Source organism: Patiria miniata, unplaced genomic scaffold (genome assembly GCF_015706575.1).
Source record: "Patiria miniata isolate m_02_andy unplaced genomic scaffold, ASM1570657v1 HiC_scaffold_16, whole genome shotgun sequence".
In the NCBI taxonomy this organism is placed as follows: domain Eukaryota; kingdom Metazoa; phylum Echinodermata; class Asteroidea; order Valvatida; family Asterinidae; genus Patiria; species Patiria miniata.
The window spans coordinates 4,001,127-4,020,574 of NW_024037054.1; the positions used below are offsets into that span (position 1 = coordinate 4,001,127).

Below are 19,448 nucleotides of genomic sequence, written 5' to 3' on the forward strand. Positions count from 1 at the left end.
ATGTGGTCGTACGACGCAAATGTCACCGTCTATGCCCAAGCTACAACATCCCTTGCTCAGCTGGACATTCTGGTCTGTACCTTCTTCACCTGTGTCTTCCAGAACCACAGCGACAACTGCTCTGTGGCCTATTCCTTTCCCCAGAGGGATCATCCACTGATCTGGGATGAAACGGGACCATCTCCCTGGGCACCGATGAACGAATCCTTTGATGTACCAAGCAATGAAAGATACAAACTGTTTAACCACTGGTTGGGAATCATTGGTTTTGAGAATCTGGAAGACGCTGACCAGTTTGTGTATTCCAGTACTCGGACTGTGTTGTATGGTTTTGTCCTTCCTGTCCTTAAACTATTAGGGATCCTATCCATTCTGTTTTTTTACTTTACCCTTTGCAGAGTTGCCTCCATGCGGAATATCACTAATTTCTATCTGACTAATTTGGCTGTTGCAGATTTGATGGTCTTGATTTCAGAGTACACTCATCAGCAATGTTTGGCTTTGACAACACAAATTGACATAGATGTATCATATTTGGGGAACTCAGCCCAAGCAGTTCTTCCTCTCTTAATGTACACTGGGGATGTGGGTGTTATTTCATCTATAGCCTTTGTAACACTGCTGTCTTATGATAGATATTTTGCCATTTGTTACCCTTTCCAACACCGTAATCTCAATCTGAAGCGACGGGCAATACGAGCAGCAGTTTGTATATGGGTACTGTCTTTTTCCATGAATTTGATTGTTTTCTTTGAACAGTTTCTGTACTTTAATGTTCCACCAATCAAATGTCTTGTTTGGCCAACTGAAGAAAAGTATAAACATTTATCAGGTAATGTGTTGGTGTTTGGAAGTAGTGAAGCAACTGTGTTCACTTTGATTATGGTTGTAAGTTATGTGTATTTCTGTGTATTCATGTTGAGTGTGATCCTCACGGTCACTTTCAATATCCTCCTAATTAAGGGACTGCATGCACCAAATCCAACTGGTGATCAGATCCGAGGTCCGTCAAAACAACTACGAAGAGTGACTCTGATACTTGGCATCAACACAGCCGTGGTATTTGTCTGTTTTCTGCCTCAAGCTATAGGTGCCCTAATTGTAATTTTAGTGCATAGCAGGAAAGAAGTGGATGTAAATGGTGATGTGAAATGGGGGTTGAATTTGATGGCTGCTTGCCTCAGAGTCATGAACTCTTCCATTAATTCAGTCATATTCAATGCTGGTAGTGGAAGGTACAGGAAGGCCTTTAAGCAAGCCTTCTTCTGCAGAAAGAGGCAGCAAGTACCAACAAACAATATCCCTCTGCAGACATTACCAAGAACAGATCCTGCTGATCGGATCAGATCATAGGATCCAAAAGCAAAACTACACCCCCCCCAAAAAAAAAAAAGAGATAAGAAAAAAAACCTAGACTTATGTTCTGGACAAACAGTTGATTCCGCAACTTTTTTTGTGACATATATATGTGACATGGAAGGTATCAAGTATGAGTTCCATCCAGGAACCTGGGTGGGACAGCTTGAGGCTGACCATACTCTGTCAGCCCTGACCTGTGGCTCACCTCGACTGATCGGTTGGAGTGGGTGGCTCAACGTCCCATAGCTGGATTTGGAGACTGATGATGAGGAAAAATGTGTAGTTCTGTTTATAATATATAGTGGCATGTAAATATGTGATTACATTCTCATTGGCTTTGAATTATGATGTCACACGTCACGTGATGACGTCATGATGACATCACATCAATTTTCATCTATTATCATCTATAACAACCTTCCACTAGAAGGTTCTCTAACATTTTATGACATCACCGTTAATTTTTTTTGTAAAGAACAACTTAGCCAGAGCATACATCGTTGAAAGCAAGTTCACATCTTTTACCAATTTTAAATTACAAAGCACATCCAGTTTTAACTGGAAGGAAGGGTCACATGATTTTGCACGTGCTATCAAAAATGAAGACCAAGGATTTTTCTATCAATTTCAAAGAAAGTCATGTTCAGATCTCTCACGGTTCATTTTATCTTGATTTTCTTAAACGTGATGTCACTTGACCCATGATGACGTCACCATGAAGTCACTTTATTTTTTCATCTATAACACACCCCGGTCTAGGTACAAACCAACTTTCAACCCAATTGGACCTGTAGTTCTGTACACATAGGCCTTCAAAATATTCACCTATAATGTGATGTCACGTGACACGCGATGACCTCATGATGACATCAATGTTCGACACATATCTGCAGGTGTTGGTCTCTAAGTGTGTGCCAAGTATAAAGGCAATCAGATTGATTTTAGTGCCCAAAGTGCCAGAAACAAACAAATGACTGAAAAAGAAAGAAAAAGAAGAGAAAAAAATTCTTAACAAAAATAAAGGCTGTTTCGTCATGTTTGCCGATACAGCCAATAATGCAATCCTCTCTTGCAAAAGTTTCTATAACTTCCAAAAGCTACATAGTAATTGATTGTTTAGAAACACAAATTAGAAATACTGGTATTCACAGCACGTCAGTTTTGTGTTGGGGGAGGCTAGGCATACTTTGTTTGAAAGAAATAATTTAACTCCTTTTACCACTACATTTTTGATTTCCACAAAGCAACAATTTTCAAATGTAAACAAAAATAAGTCTCAACACTCTTGATCATTACATGTACAATGTATCTGTAAATTAAACTGTACATAAAACCATAGAACTCACAGTTGTTTCCATGTAAAAATCAAAAGAAATGCATTACATTTGTACAGAGATTGTAATGGTATTAAACACACTGTATCATCCATGCTGTTATTTTGTGTGTTTCCTTTGTTATCACAATACTTGCTTTCTATGGGTTCCCCCTGAATTAAGTGCATTTGTAACGCTGATAACAGAATTAAAGAAAGATCTCCAAGAAAGCCTTTCTGTTACATTGTTATTAGTTAAAAGTTTTTTTCTTAAAAAATAGTACTTTTTCTGAATCCATTTCTGAAAATTACAGCAAAAGCAAATTATTGTATATTCCCTTTAACACACCCTTGCTACCTGAAATCTTTAAAGCTGAAATATCCCAACATTGATAAAACAATTTATTCCACTCAATTTTCTCACCTAAAAGGAAGGAGGTGGAGGATATTAGAGCTGACATTCGATAAAATATTAAATAGTGTTTGGTGTATAGAATAATATATATGGCTCATGGGGGCGGGGCTTGCACAACTACCTCCTCAAGATGGGTACACGTACAGGTGAAGGAAAACTTGCATATTCTGCACAAACCCCGCCTTCCCTGGTGTTGAGTCATTCTTAAATGTTACAGGATAAGTGTGAAATGGGAACCATTGAAATAGAGGAACCATCATATTTTTGTGGTGTAGCTGGGGGGGGGGGGGTACTTTCTGTAAATAGCGCCCTCTTTGGTCAATGCACAGAGGAGTTTAATGAGTTGACAGGGCTACGGGTTATGACGAACTGGTTACTACCAAAGTTCTGAAGTCAATCAACTTTCATATTACGAAAGTGAAGTACTCCTTTGAACTGAAGTCAATCAACTGTCACAATACGAGAGTGAAGCATTCCTTTGGCAGGCCCAGCTGCGCTTACAAGTCCCCTTGTTTAGGAGATCGACTTAATATTTTTAATAGTGAAAGTTTTTTTCCCAACATGCTATCGGTTTTCAAAGCAAGTTTTGTGAGAAAATCAACTTAAAGAGCTCCCAACAACGAAGCTTCTGGTTCCTGGTTTAGAAATCAAACGGGACGTCCCCATCATCGTGTGATTCAAATAACCATCATTCAAGGTCTTGATTATTCAAAAATTCTTATTTTCATGTAGGCCTTATGCAAAATTCTGTTGCCTCATAGACAAAAACGTCAATCTGGTACCGCAGTAAAAAGGTTCACAAATGGTAAATGCGATTACCGGTAACTTCATTTTTTCACACAAGGGTTCTGATGAATATATGTCATTCTTACAAGGTTTAAATAAACAGTTTAAAACTTCAACTTGGTTTTGAGAAAAGTATGGCTCCTTGGCATTATTGCAGTTTTTTTTACTCACCTTGTAGAAGAATTTGGAATTTTCAGCTGAATAAACACTAATCTGATGAACGTGGTGATGCATTTTGTATTAGTCATACATTGTAGTTCGACTCAGTTGCTAGTGCAACTGCAGTCTAACTGTATTCATTGTGATACTTTATGCGCGACAATCATACATCCATTAACCCTCCTGCTGTCTAAAAGTCACAGACAGTCAACAAAAATACACATGCCTTTTACACAGGCTAGGCACTAACAGTCAGATCATATTTCAAGCAAGCACTGTAAGTAGTCAAATTCAGTCAGCAGACAAGTGGTAGGCACAGCTGGATTATCAATCAGCTACAATCAAAGCATAGCTGTACCAAGTTACATGAACAGTCACAGCCAGTCAATACTGCTTTATGTATGCTGGGAGCTCTTGACTGTTGAAAACAGTCACTTGACTGAAAGAACAACTTGGCACAGAATGTATGTTTGCATCTAGGAGTGTTTAAAAATGTGATACTTTATGGGCTTTAGCAACGATCATACATCCATTAATTAAAGTCTAACTGCAATCAATTAACCCTAACCGCCTAGAATTCTTCAAAATTTTCTTTGCCAAAGTGGAGGAATTTGGAGGATTGAGTTTACATGGCAAAAGTGCGTTACTGATTTTGTAGGATGCACTTTGTCAAGGTCTTGGGCTGGACCTTGTGTAGTTTTTGCTTAGCAGTGCATAAATATAGGCCTGGATTAGGCTTGAAATCCTCCGTTCTGCTCCAGGATGTCATTGGCCGAGCCTCAAAATATTGACGGCCACTCTGTGGACCATATTTAAGAAATAATGGAGGAATTTGCAGGATTGAGGCTATGCTATTTTTCTATGAGGCCAATTGGAAGATTTTGCAGGATTGAGGCTCGACCTAGCCAAAATGCCTAGGGAGTTAGTTAATAGTGCAGGTCTTCATTTTCATTGTTTGGTTTTGGTCTTTGTGTTGGTCTTAAGGATTTCAATGTATTGGTCTTTGAAGTAAAATTCTTTGCCTTGGAAGTACAGGTCAAGACCTGTACTTCCAAGGCAAAGAATTTTACTTCAAAGACCAATACATTGTCTTGGTCGCCGAATTGGCAGTCTTCAAGACTTGGGGTTAAATAATTAAAACTGTTGTGAGATTTGTAGAATGACTTGAGAGCGGTCCAGTATTTTGCTAGGGCCCGAAGTTTTTCTTCAAAGCCTTTTTAGTCACACATTTGGGAAGAGGAACAAAAGAAAAGTCTTGATTTACACCATTCACAAACGTGTATGTCTGTGTGTGTGTTATGTTTTGGTTAGGTTACTCTTGTCAGCACAATAACTTGAGAAATACTTTACTTAGGAACTTAAAATTTGGAGGAATTGTGAAATGGGAGGAATATCATCGCTCGGTAAAATCTGGACTTTTCCATTTCTGTCAGCTTGGCCTGGTGACACAGAAAAGTCCAGATATTACCTTGTGATAATATTCCTCCCATTCCACTCTGAGCCGCTCAATATTTGTATAAAAATACCCCCATGAAAGATGTGTGCTTCACAATATGGAATCTGCAGCAAAAACTACTGGACCGAATCAGGAGATCATTGTATCATATTTCGTCTAAGAAGATTCTCCATCCATTGGTACAGGTGGTTTGAGTCTCAAGGTAGTGGAAGTATGCCATTGGGGGGTCACCCTGTATAGTAGACTGTGGATGGTCAATTCTCAAGAGTCAGTTTGTGGTCTGTGGTGGGTGTGTCTAACTAGAATCAATGAATGGAGGCTGGTGACCTGAGCTGTTAATCAAAAATTGTTGCATAAGGCTACCTCCGCAAAGGGGCCACGTACAGAGTAGTTCTACAATATTTAATGAAAACAGACTTTATTGATCAGTGATCCCAATTTGGTTAAATTGTTGACCAACTTATTTCATGAACTTGCACAATACAGAAGTGCAAAGTGAAAGGCCTACCGGTAGCTGTATTTTAAATATTTATCTGAATGCTAGCATGTGAATTTATATGTAAATAACAAGGTATCGGTTTTGAGACAACTTTTTTGTGATAAAAAACAAAAATCGATTCTTAGAGCACACAAATACAAAACAGAGAAAAGCCACGTTTGCTAACATGCGAATTTATATGTAAATAACAAGGTATCTGTTTTGAGGCAACTTTCTTGATTAAAACAAAAAATCATTTCTAAGAGCGAACAAATGCAAAACCAAGAAAAGCCACATGTTTGAATTTTTTATATACAACATAATCAGGTGAAAGTTGCTTTGTCAGTTTTGATTTGGCATTTGGTCATTTTAAGTTAAGCAGTCTCTATGTTCAAGTTAACTTCGTAGAGGGAAATTGACCGCAAGTATATCAGTTTCGATGTGATGAGCCAATGAGAGTATTTAAATGGAAAATTTGATCGTCAAGATCATTTTGCATCTTCTCACCAGCCTCATCACAGTACATCACTGTTCCAAAGTCTGAACCCAACAATGCATGGTGTTCACTGCACCTTGAGCCTGTAACGCGTATGCACTCTCACCATTTCAAGTCAACCAGCAATCAAACTTGACGTCAGTACTCATCTCAGGCCGTCCAGTTCACCAGAGCCATCAGATCTCGATACAAAATTGGCCGCACGTATTATGGACAGCCCTTGCTGTTGCCTACTCTAAACACATGAATGGGTGACAACTTTGCTTCACATTGGCTGTCTAGAAATTGACTTAAAAGGACAAATAGTTCTTGTACAGACTCCAATTCTTTTTCCTATTGAATTGGAAGCAGTGAAATACACAGAACACTGGCTACAGAAGTCTTTGGTGAGAAACTATCTGAAACTGTATTGTGGAACAGCAACTTCTATTTTCGATGTTACTTCATGTACTTGTACAAAGTTTAGTTTTCGGTGTACTTTTTGAGAGGCAAACTGCCTTGCTGCTGAGCAAACCTGTAGGTATCCTGCAGTCACACTTGTCTTGCTTGATTTTGTCGTCATCTGCAAACCAATCTGTTGTTTAGCTACCCATCCAGCGAGCAAATTTGTGCTGTGTTCTTCACCCCACGTTATCTGTACAAGACACTGAACAATCACATACTAGACACTGCAAAAGGCTACACACAAGAAGCAAGACTCTGTGTCAATCATGTGGTGGTACTACGCAAATGTCACCGTCTGTGCCCAAGCTGCAACGTCCCTTGCTCAGCTGGACATTCTGGTCTGTACCTTCTTCACCTGTGTCACCCAGAACCACAGCGACAACTGCTATGTGATGGCGTATTCCGTAACCCATATGGACCATCTACTTATCTGGGATGTAACGGGACCATCTCCCTGGGCACCAATGAACGAATCCTTTGATGTACCAAGCAATGAAAGATACAAACTGTTGAACCACTCATTGCAAATCCTTGCTTTTCAGAATCCAGCAGAGGCTGACAAGTTTGTGTATTCCAATGCTCAGACTGTAATGTATGGTTTTGTTATTCCTGTCCTCAAACTATTAGGGATCCTATCCATTCTGTCTTTTTTCTTTACCCTTTGCAGAGTTCCCTCCATGCGGAATATCACTAATTTCTACTTGACTAATTTGGCAGTTGCAGATTTGATGGTCTTGATTGCAAAGGCCACTCAAGAGCAATGTGAGGCTTTGAAAACACAGAATGAATTTGATGCGTCATGTTTGGGGATCTCAGCCCAAGCATTTCATACTTTCATATCATACACTGGAGATGTGGGTACTATGTCATCTTTAGCCTTTGTAACACTGCTGTCATATGATAGATATTTTGCCATTTGTTACCCTTTCCAACACCGTAATCTCAATCTGAAGCGACGGGCAATTCGAGCAGCAGTCTGCATATGGTTTCTGTCTTTTTCCTTGAATTTGATTGGTTTCGTTTTTCAGTTTCTAGGATTTAATGTACCACCAGTTAAATGTCTTGTTTGGCCAACTGAAGAAAAGTATAAACATTTATCAAGTAATGTGCAGGTGTTTAGGAATACCGATGCAACTTTTGTCACTTTGGATCTGGTTTTATATTGCCTTTTTTTCTGTGTATTCATGTTGAGTTTGATCCTCACGGTCACTTTCAATATGCTCCTTATTAAGGGACTGCATGCACCAAATCCAACTGGTGATCAGATCCGAGGTCCGTCAAAACATCTACGAAGAGTGACTCTGATACTTGGCATCAACACAGCCGTGGTATTTGTCTGTTCTCTGCCCCAAGTTGTAATTGCCCTAGTTAGTATTTTAGTGCAAATCAAGCTAATCGTTCATGTAACTGATGATGTGAGAAAGAAGTTGGATCTGACAACTGCTTGCCTCAGAGTCTTGAACTCTTCCATTAATTCAGTCATATTCAATGCTGGTAGTGGAAGGTACAGGAAAGCCTTTAAGCAAGCCTTCTGCTGCAGAAAGAGGCAGCAAGTACCAACGAACAATATCCCTTTGCAGACATTACCAAGAGCAGGTCCTGCAGATAGAATCAGATCATAGGATCCAAAGGCCAAACTCCCCTCCTAGAGAGAAAAGACAAGAAATAATGTTATCCTCATAGTGCTGCAGCCGAACCCCAAACCGAACTAAAAATAGCCAAACATGGCATTCCGAACCAAACTGAACCAAACCGAAATTGTCGGTTTAGAAGTTTGGGAAATTTACTTTTTTGATAGTGCTAGAAATGCTAACGCTTGCAATGAAAGGGCAAAATTGAAATGCACGAATGATTGAATTCACAGTGTTAACAAGTCACTATATTCATCTTCATTGTTTGGTGGGCTAAACGTGATTTTCCGTCTTCGGTGTGCATAATCGGTACAATGTAGCATTGCTATAGTGTAGACCATGTGTACATAATGCATGCATGTCGCGTGTGGTAAAGTAACATCACTGCGTCCTTTGATAAGCGACCCCCAAAATAGACAGAGCACATTCGTACAGGCAAGAGGGGTTACTGGTGTTACTCACAATGCAGTATTATTGCTAGTATTCGGGAAACCCCTTTTTGATAACACGCGCTCTGGTGGCACATGTTCATGTATTTTGTTACTGCAACCGTAGTGCAAGAAGTCGATGCCAGTACGTGATTTTCTAAATGCTGATTTACACAAAGGATTTCGTTGCACTTTTTGTAGGGGACCAAGAGTAACACACTGAATTGAGTGAAATAGTCACTTTTCAAAAGCTGACTAAAAGCGCGATCCGGCATACGTTTCTATGTACATATGTATGTATATATGATTTTCATTGTACATGTACTTCTGATCCGAACCGATGTTCGAGGAAAAAAATCCGATATGAACCGAACCGAACCGAACCTGGAGGATTAATTTCAGCACTAAATCCTCTCTTCCAAAAGTTTCTTTAACATCCAAAAGCTGCATAGTAATTCATTTATCGTTTAGAAACACAAATGAGAAACACCGGTATTCACTGATGTCAGTTTTGTATTGGGGGAGGCATGGCTTACTTTGTTTTAAAGAAATACCCCAACTCCTTCTACCACTGCATTTTTGATTTCCACAAATCAACAGATTTCCAATGTAAAATAAATTTAGTCTAAACACTCTTTTGATCGTCACATGTCTGTAAATGACACTGTACATAGAACTACCGGCATAGACAGATATTGCTGACTGTTGTTTCCATGTAAATTGAAAAGGAAATGTATTACATTTGTACAAAGATTGTAATGGTATTAAACTTACTGTATCTTCTATGCTGTTATAATGTGTGTTTCCTTTGTCGTTCCATCTGGGGGCTTGTTCTTGTTTTATGCACTCCTTGTTTTCTATGGGTTCCCCCTGAATTAGGCCCCTCAAAAAAGTCTCTGGTTTCTGGTATGCGCGCGCGTCGCCGTAGCCATGCGCGTCGGCAAAATGAAAAAAAAAAATTCAAAGAAAGTTGATGTCTCAAAACCGCCAACCTCACTGGTTTGACTGGAATCCTGCTGCTGCACAATTTTAACGTGTTTTTTTATGGGGTTATGATCGAGAATAAGCTTTATTTGGCCTCTCTGGCACGTCTGGACTCTCATATATTTGCACTAAATTTAGTCGGGCACCATTTTGCAGTCATCAGCTGACACTTGAAGCAAAAAAAAAAAGGTAAGAAAAAAAATAGCAAGCTCCATACCAGAAACCGGAGACTTTTCTTTTTGGCCTTAATTGCATTTGTAATGCCATGAATGCTAGTAATATAATTAGATCTCCGAGAAAGTCTTTCTGTAACATTTTCATTTGTTAAAATATTTATGTTGGCCGGTTTTAAACACTCCACACCAGTTGGACTCTTGATGTTGATATTCGGGTCATTATCAGCCTACAGACTCCAATTGGTCTTATAGTGTTTGTAATACCGATCAAGTACATATTTATTCCCATTCATAAATACCTTTTCGGTCAAAAATGATGTTGATAAAATGTCCAGTAGTGTTGGGTGTATTGGGGAGGGGCTTGCCCAACTACCTCCTCAAGATAGGTACACGTAGGTGAGGGAAAATGAGCATTATTCTGCACAAACCCCACCTTCCCTGGTGTTTAGTCATTCTTAAATGTTACAGGATAAGTGTGAATTGGGAACCATTAAAATATAGGAACCATCATATTTTTGTGGTGTAACTGGGGGGTGTTACTTTCTGTAAATAGCGCCCTCTTTGGTTATTGCACAGAGAAGTTTAATGAGTTGACAGAGCTACGCGTTATGACGAACTGGTTACTACCAACTGAAGTCAATCAACTTTCACATTACGAAAGTGAAGTATTCCTTTCAACTGAAGTCAATCAACTTTCACAATACGAAAGTGAAGCATTCCTTTGGCAGGCCTAGCTGCACTTCCAATAGTTTCCCTTGTTTAGGAGACTTAATACTTTTTAATAGTGAAAGTTTTTTTCAATAATGCTATCAGTTTTCAAAGCAAGTTTTGTGAGAAAATCAACTTCAATGAGCTCCCAACAAAGAAACTTCTGCTTCCTGGTTTAGAAATCAAACGGGACGTCCCCATCATCTTGTGATTCAAATAACCATCATTCAAGGTCTTGATTATTCAAAAAAAATTCATGTAGGCCTTATGCAAAATTCTGATGCCTCGCAGACAAAAACGTTAATCGGGTACCGCAGTACAAAGGTTAACAAAAGGCAAATGGTAAATGTGATTAATTCTTGAGAACTTGGTCACTTGTCACATTTTGTTGGCATGAGTAGCGAGCTAGATGGAAAGTTCCGGTGAAATTGGATAACCATGATTCGGTTTGAAACAAAAATTAGGATAACTAGATTTTGAAATCTCCCAATTCTCCCACCACTTAATGAATTAGGTTTTAATAATTAAAACTGTTGCAAGATTTATAGAATGACTTGAGAGTGGTCCAATCTTCTTTTTCTAGGTACCAAAGTTTTCCTTTCAATGACTTAAAAAAAAAAATATGTTATTTTTTTAAATTTTTTTATTTGGGTGTTTTTTGCACATTTGATTTTCCCCAAAATGGCGGCCAGTAATCATAACATCGTTATGGTACGGTACATGCACACATACAATCATAAAGTAACTGACTGTAGATGGTCGGCCAAAAGTGGTTTATACTGTTGAGAAGACCGCATCACTTATGTTAACAATTGTTGACTGCTGTGATGTGGGATATGATGTTTTGAACGCCCGAGGGGCGCATTCGCCTCGGCTGCTGTGCGCCCTGAGGATGTTATGCACCCCGAGTGTGCTCAAAACGTCATATCCCACATCGAAGCAGTCAATAATTGTTTTGTTATACCTTTGTCTTGGATTCTTTGGATTTTGATGTAAAAATCATGAAAACAAACAGCATTAAGGGGGAGTGTGTGGCCTCGTGGTTAGGGTTCGTGACTCATGATCAGATGGTCCGGGGTTCAAATCCAGCTGCTGGTCATATATTGTGTCCTTGGGCAAGGCACTTCACCCCCACTTGCCCCTCTCCACCCAGGAGTATAAATGGGTACTGGCATTAGCTGGGGAGTGACCTGCGATGGACTTTGTATGACCTTAACACGTGATTGTTCTTGGCCAATGGAAATACGGTGTTCAGGACATAGGTATAACAATGCTTGTTGTTGGTTACCAACAGCAAAAGTTTCAGGTCCATGTACCTTACCAGATTATCAGTCATGACATTTACCAGCAAGAACATCTGTAACTTAATATTTTTTGTGGCCCTAATTTCTCCATCCCCAGAAACCGACTTGGCAACAGGAAGAGATGATGAAGCAAAAGCAGATGGAGGAGCAGCAGTGGCAGGAACAGCAAATGCTGGAACAACAGAGGGAAGAGCGGCAAAAGCAGGAACAGCGCCGGCAGGAGGAAGAGCAGAGAAGACGGGAGGAGCGGAGGAAACGGGAGGACCTTCGAAAACGGGAAGAGGTCCAGCGACAAGCTGAAGCCTACGTGATGAAACTGGAGGAGGATCAGCGCCAGACGGAAGCAGAGGAGCAGGCGAAGAGGCGGCTGCAGCAACTGGCCGCGGCCGAGCTGAAGAGGAAAGAGGAGGAACGCAGGAGGCACGAAGAGAAGATACAGAAGGAGAAAGAACGACAGGAGCGACTACGCTTACAGCGGGAAGAGAAGAAGAGGAAAGAAAACCTGAAGAGGAAGGAAAAGAGAGAGATGCAGAAAAAAAAGGGTGAGACGGTATTCTTATTTTTATTTAATTCTGGTAGTTAAACCAAGGATTCCTCAAAAGTGCCTTAGGCACTGTAGCTCACAAGCCCAAAGAAACCTGTAGAGAGAAGACAATGAGAAGAAATTACAGTTTAAAAGTTGGGAGGAAAACCCCAAATGAATATTGTGGGGAAAACCCAAGGAATCAGACTGGGACTGAAAACCCACTGAATCAGGCAGGGACTGAAAACCCATCCACATTTTTGCCCGGGCGGGATTTGAACCCAAGTCACACAGTGGTGGAAGGCGAGGAAAGTACCGCCATGCCAACCTTGACTATTCAGCGATCACCATTTATACTGAGGGCACCACACTCATGTGCATGTTGCATAAACGGTTCGTAATTGGAGGTGTGCTTGTAATTTGGAAATCTAAAAGGTCGAAGGAATACTGAATGCATGTGTCTGTGCACAAACACGAGAGGGCAATTATTTACCACATTCGAGAGCCCCGTGGACAGGACACACCACGTGCGCGTACTGGATCGCAAATTCCATTATTCCTACAAATGTACCATGAGGGAGACACGTTATCTTAATTTCTGCGACAATAGGGAGACACTGGTCATTAGGGAGACATTTTCATGTCTCCCTAATTCCACAGCCCCCTTTAGAGGCAAAATTTTACTGTCGCAAACATGTTATATTTGTTGCTCGTGGTCTAATTAGTCAAAAAGCCGAAATTCGTGAAAAAAAGGACAAGGGAATATTGGGTTAGGGCACATTTAAGTTTGACAAATTTTGTGCACAAGTCTATGGGAATGTCTCCCAAATGACCCATTCTCGGTAATTATTATTATTATTTTTATCATCATATGAATAGCTTGATTACGGTACCAGCTGCCTATCAGGTTTGAACCAGCCAGCCAGCCCCAGCAAGCTCGGTGGTCGAGTGATACTTGTAAGACCTCTGCTCTAGTAGGCAGGAGGTCATGGGTTCGAGTCCCACCCGACTAGTTTTGTGAATTTTTCTTTGCAATCACTTGGCACTACACTGAGCAAGCAGTATTTATAAAGTACGTCAGTGAAGGGTGAAACCCTGTATTGAATTTACAATCACCTTGATGAAAATACCATCAAATGAATTGTTTTACAGAGGCAGAAGCCAAGCTTAACACTTACCAGAAAGGCTTGCGCCTGCAGGGGCAGGGCAAGCATGACCAGGCCGTTTGTCTCTTCTTGGAGTTCATCGGCAAGGAGTATGAGAACACGGTGATTTACCGCGAAGTCCAGCGCTGCCTGACGGTTCTGCTGGAATCATTGGAACATTGCCAAGGTAACAGAGTTGGGATAAGTTTGCATTTATCCCAAAAGTAACCTACCGAATCATTATCAAAAAGCTTACTTGGATTTGAGACCGTACTGTTATTACACATCCTGTTAAATTGTTCTGTCTAGCTTGCTGTCATGAAGAAATGCGGTATGTTTTACAGGAGTCTGAATAAGACTCTTCCCACAATGAAGGTATCAGATTGTTAACAGTACTTATGACTCCACTGCAAGAATTTGTTCAAAATCTGCAAGTAATACCTGATATAGCATGATACACAGTGGAACATCACAATACCGAACACCGTTATACCGTATATTCGGATATACCGAACATCATTCCTTGGCTCCCAATTTTGCGTAAAAACGTACCGAACATGGTTGTTGAAAAATGTCAACAGAAGAGTGACAAGTGGCTGTTATCTCCCCAAGGAGTAGAAGGGGAAAGCCACCCATTTTTTGCTGAAGGTAGTAAGCTCAAAAACTGTGTAATTACATGAGTCAATAGTCGGCACGTGTTCAAAGTCGTCTTTCAGTAACTACCACGGTGTGCAGGGTGAAGTTCTGAATGGCGCTATTTATTGAAAAGTGAGTACCGGAGCACCAGCAGCTTAAAATTACTATACCAAACGATTGCTATTACGAACAAATTCTGTGGATCCCACAATGTTCATTATAGCGGCGTTTCACTGTGGTATGATATAACCAGACCTTGCATGAGATGTGTCATAACTACTCGTAGACGTCTTCATGCGATCCTGTTCGTAACCCACAGAGATCCCAGACACAGTCAAGTGTGGGGCCCCGCCCACCTTCTGGAACACCACGGTGCAAGAACTGGCCAACCAGAGCAAGTGGTGGAGCCTGTTCCTGCTGCTGGTCGGAGGGAGTTTCAGCGCTAACCGGAACGGCAATGGCGTGGCCCATGGCTGCGATGCCTCTGGGGTGTCCATTGTGACATTCTTGGACCAGTGGGAGAGCATCAAAATGGCCCCAGGACGTCTGACCATGGTGAAAGCCTTGTTAGAAGTGAGTGTTGAACTCTTTTATCAAATTAATGGTAGAACAGAAGCTGGTCTATGCCTCATGCATGTGAGGCGTTCTGGCACTATGAGACGGAACTGGGTACAGGTAAGAGCGAAGAAAATGAAAAAAAAAAGCAGTATCATGAAAATATTACAAAACACTTGGCTAATGTATGTAAAATCAGCTCTTGTAAAGGTTTGTTCCAAAATTGCCAACATGCCTAGGAACAGACCAACTGTTGTTGACGACAGATGATATGTTTTAATTTGTCTAAGTATGAAGCGATATTTGTAAGGCGTTCTAGCTAAATGAGACAGAACTGGGCACAGGCCATAGTTAAGAAAAATGTACACACAAAAAAAAACAAATGGGGATGATTTTGTCTCTTCGATTTTTAGATTGATTGCTATTTGTAATCTTTGATATGTCTACTACACATGATTTAAAGAAACAGTATAAAAGTTGTTGAATTAATGTGTATTTTTTAAGGAAAAACAATTGGCATCTTTCACTTTCTTAAATACAAAACTCGAAAAAAAATTTAGGCCTTTTTGTCAATATGTTACTTAATTTGACATAAAGTAAATGCGAACTTTAAAAGCCGTAACTTGTCAAATTGAATATCCGATTGAAGTGCAGCAAACAGTATTGTCAGGAGAATTGTATTCTCTTTCCTAATACTGGCAAAACCTCATTTGGACCTCTGCCCAGTTCTGTCTCATTTTGCCAGAATTGCTCACATATACCCACTTATCTGGGTTGAAAATAGCAATTGTGGTAAAGTGCCTTGCCAGAGAACACAAAATACCATATTCCTATCAGGATTCAAACTCGTTGCACATGTGTCGGACACTCTTAACATGGGACCACAACGCTCTGAACATTGGACCACAGCACTCCAGATAATTTTTGGTCATTTTTCCCTGCAGAATAAGGCCAAACCCGACGGCCTGCTGAATGACCCCGTGACCCCGTTAGTCCACTGTCTGCGGACGGAGAACTACGAGCTGGCTACTCTGCTCCTGACGTATGGCGCATCGCCCGCACTCCTAATCATTGACCCCGGAGACACTCCACTTCACTCTGCACTCAAGATTGGCTTTAAACAGGATGGTAAGGGACAACTCTTGAAAGCAAAATAGACTTACACTCAATTACCTAGATGTGTATCAATCAAATCTAGTTTTCAACTTGTAGTACAGCAAACTAAGCCCAGCCATATTATTATGGTTTATTTCTGGTAATGAAATCAAGGATTCCTCAAAAGCGCCCCAGGCACTGTAGCTCGCAAGCCTAAAGAAACCTGTTATGAGAGAAGACAATGAGAAAAAATTACAGTTTCAGAGGTGGGAGGAAAAACCCAGAAGAATATTTTGGGGGACAAATTGTAAACTGCATAAAAAGAAAAAATGTTAAGTGTTTTCTTTCAACAAAATGAAAACAATTCACACTTACTTTTTTGGGTCATCTGTGGACAGAACATTAAAACAATGTTTGTGTTCAAAATTCCGCAACTTGAAAACTCTATGAGTGATTTGAATGATTCTTTTACTAAAAGAAAGCTTAATGACTCGGCTTTCATATCCTACATTTTGAAAGTGCTACATGCAAAACGTCTTTCAAAAATAAGTCCTGCCATTTGGTTTTCGGTTTTTTACTCACCCTGTATATCTTTGGTAAAATTTTATTATAAGCTCCGTCCAGAAGTCTCTGGTTATTTTAACGTGCCACATTTTGGCTCTCTTGGTATAGATCGTAAATTTGCCGTGCTGGAGCTTCTCCTGACGAAATACTCCGCGGACCCCACCGGCACCACCTACCTGGACAAGAACGCCCGAGACCGGGCGGGGAACACGCTGTTCCACCTGGCCCTCACGGGGGGCTCCAAGAACCAATCATTTAACGCCATCAAGGTCCTGAGCCAGCACAAGGTCAACCCCTGGCTGCGGGACCATGGAGGCCGGGTACCACTCAGGATGGTGACCAACAAAGACCGGCGCTACATGTTCCTGGCCGAGGCAGCCAAGTACTACGACAGTACCAGTGAACCCGCACAGAGTTCATCCAGAGGTAAATATAATCCACAGACGGAACAAATCTGTGGAAAGCCTGAAATAAAACCTTTCTGGCTTTTAACAAAGTGTTAAGATTTAATAGTAAGAGGCCATTAAAATTTTGATGTTTTTAGATTTGGAATTTTTTTTCAAACTTTTTTTCAAAATTTTTGATGTTTTTAGATTTAGATTTTTTTTTCAAAATTTTTTTGACCCACCCACCCGCCCCAATTTTTGATCTTAAAATATTGACTTTTTAATCAATAAAAACATAACAAATGTCCAGTTCAGTGACGGCAGAATGCTGTATGTATACGGTACCTTTATACCAATGACACGGCCAACCCGTATTTCAGAACCGGTTCTTTTCAGAACCACACATACTCACAAAAGAGATTTTGCCACATGGTGCTACCACAACAACTTATCTTATCAACATTATTCATTTATAACATAACCTTTACTATAACTTTTCTCTTTTTTTTTTGTGGTTGCATAGAGTCTAACCAGAGTGGTTCCGATGGCATCCATGTTTCTGGCGTCCCAGACGATTGGTCCAAGGCAGACAGGGGACCGGGACGGGACGGCCACCACCAGCAAGCAACGGCGAGAACAGCCGAGCACGTGCCCCGCAAGGAGAAGCTGCGGCGCGAAGTAGAGCTGCTACTGAGTGCCATGCCAATATATGTCCCACAGCAAACAGGACTGGACCAAGCAGGAACCACTGTGACAGCGACACTGTCGAGAAGCGGCCCGCGACAAGTTGAGAACAGGGAAGAGGCCTCAAGGAAAGAAAAATTGAGACAGGATGTTGAAGATGAAGGTGAGATAATAGAGAGTCGTCCAAAAAATTGTGGCAGGTATCAATAATCTTTGGGTAGGGTGACTTCAGATGACTTGAGACATATGAGGTCAAAGGTCATCTAGGGGTCAAATGAGGTCATTGTTTTTTGTTATGTAAACTGAAAATTGCTGTCATATGAAAAGTCCGACTTCACTCTCAACCAAACTTTGTGACAATCTTTGGGTAGAGGGACTTAAGATGACTAGAGACATTTGAGATCAAAGGTCATCTAGGGGTCAAATGAGGTAATTGTTGATTTTGGTTCGGTCAACTGAAAAGTGTGCTTACTTATACTAACTGACTGCATAAATCGCAAGTTTTACTTGCAGTATTTTTTTAATTTTGCAATTCGTTTTGCAAATTTGTGATCCTAAATATGTCTAAAATATACTGTGGAAGTTTCAGACTGTAATTTTGGCTCTAGAAATGAATCATTTAAAGATGATTTGAACAGATTTATCAGTTTAACTCAAAATTGGTAACAGGCAATTTTTCTCTGTTTTCACTTTTGTATTGTAACAAATTCCGTATGGGCATAATTTTGCCAAGAAATTAAAGTATCAAAGATATGGTATATTGACATTGATATTATGAACATGCTAGTGCAATGAAATTATAATATGACCCTTCTAAACCAATGAAATTACTTTATCTGAGACATTGGTATCTGTGCACAAGCACCCCCACAATGGTAAGAGTGGGAGAGTTGGGGTAGACCTCTGGGAGAAAACATTCAAACGCTTGCCGACAACACCTGATGCTCATGTGAAGAAGCTGTGGCTTTGTGCACATTCAGACCGAAATGAGTCATGCATACTTTGTGCTATACTCTCGCGAACTAGTATGAATGTATAAACACTGCCTTATGGGGTACCGGAACAATGGGAGGTACCCCACAAGGAATGCCCACCGACTTGCGGGTACCGTTTTGGTACCCCACAAGTTTTTCACGAAATAGATATATGGATTTTACTCCAAAACTAGGAATTTCTAAGGTGGGTTGTTCAGTCGCAAATGGAAGAGTTTTAGAAAAGGGATATTAAGTCCGAATTTCAGCCCAGGAAATTAATTCTGGTTAAAATAAGAACATTTTGACATTAGTGTGCGACATTGCAAAATTTTAGTACACGAGAACAAAGGAAGTACCCCACTTCTATGCCTGTGTAAGCATGCATGCGCACATGGTGTGTCTCGTCCACTGGGCTCTCGAAAGTGGTCAAAAAGCATCCTCGCTTGTGTGCGTACGGAGCCCATTGAGTATCTCTTGTGTTTCTGTTGATTATCACAGAAGAAGAGATGGATGAAGAAGACGAAGAGGTAGATGATGATGACGATGATGATGAAGTAATGGGGGCCATTGATGCAACAATCTTTGATGATTTAACCTGGGAGGTAGAGTGCACTGCAAAGGTATGTGTCTAATGTGCTCTCTGCACAAAATTCTTCCTCAGTAGCACAAAAAAATGTGAACCAAACCAACAAAATAGTTGACAAGTCACCAGAGTTAGTTTTGAGTTGTTGAACCATCGCAAATCCTGCT

The 19,448-nt window shown here is 40.5% G+C and overlaps 2 protein-coding genes across 2 annotated transcripts in view; both read left to right on the plus strand.

The window, feature by feature from the left end:
- LOC119722566 (lysophosphatidic acid receptor 6-like) lies at nt 1–1,373 on the plus strand. Its single transcript, XM_038192752.1, has one exon. It carries the CDS (start codon nt 1–3, stop codon nt 1,351–1,353), a length of 1,353 nt encoding a protein of 450 aa, XP_038048680.1. The 3' UTR covers nt 1,354–1,373.
- Nucleotides 1,374–12,233: 10,860 nt separating this feature from the next.
- The window catches only part of LOC119722705 (TPR and ankyrin repeat-containing protein 1-like), a 35,949-nt gene continuing 28,734 nt past the window's right edge, over nt 12,234–19,448 (plus strand). Inside the window, exons 1-7 of the mRNA XM_038192958.1 lie at nt 12,234–12,678; nt 13,812–13,991; nt 14,760–15,013; nt 15,940–16,123; nt 16,763–17,080; nt 17,564–17,887; nt 19,197–19,318. Coding sequence (XP_038048886.1) covers nt 12,258–12,678; nt 13,812–13,991; nt 14,760–15,013; nt 15,940–16,123; nt 16,763–17,080; nt 17,564–17,887; nt 19,197–19,318 — 1,803 coding nt within the window. The 5' untranslated portion in view covers nt 12,234–12,257. The remainder of the gene's footprint in view (nt 12,679–13,811; nt 13,992–14,759; nt 15,014–15,939; nt 16,124–16,762; nt 17,081–17,563; nt 17,888–19,196; nt 19,319–19,448) is intronic.

Bases quoted from the DNA above. Each gene is read 5' to 3' on its own strand.
- LOC119722566 (XM_038192752.1), top strand. From the start codon at position 1: ATGTGGTCGTACGACGCAAATGTCACCGTCTATGCCCAAGCTACAACA.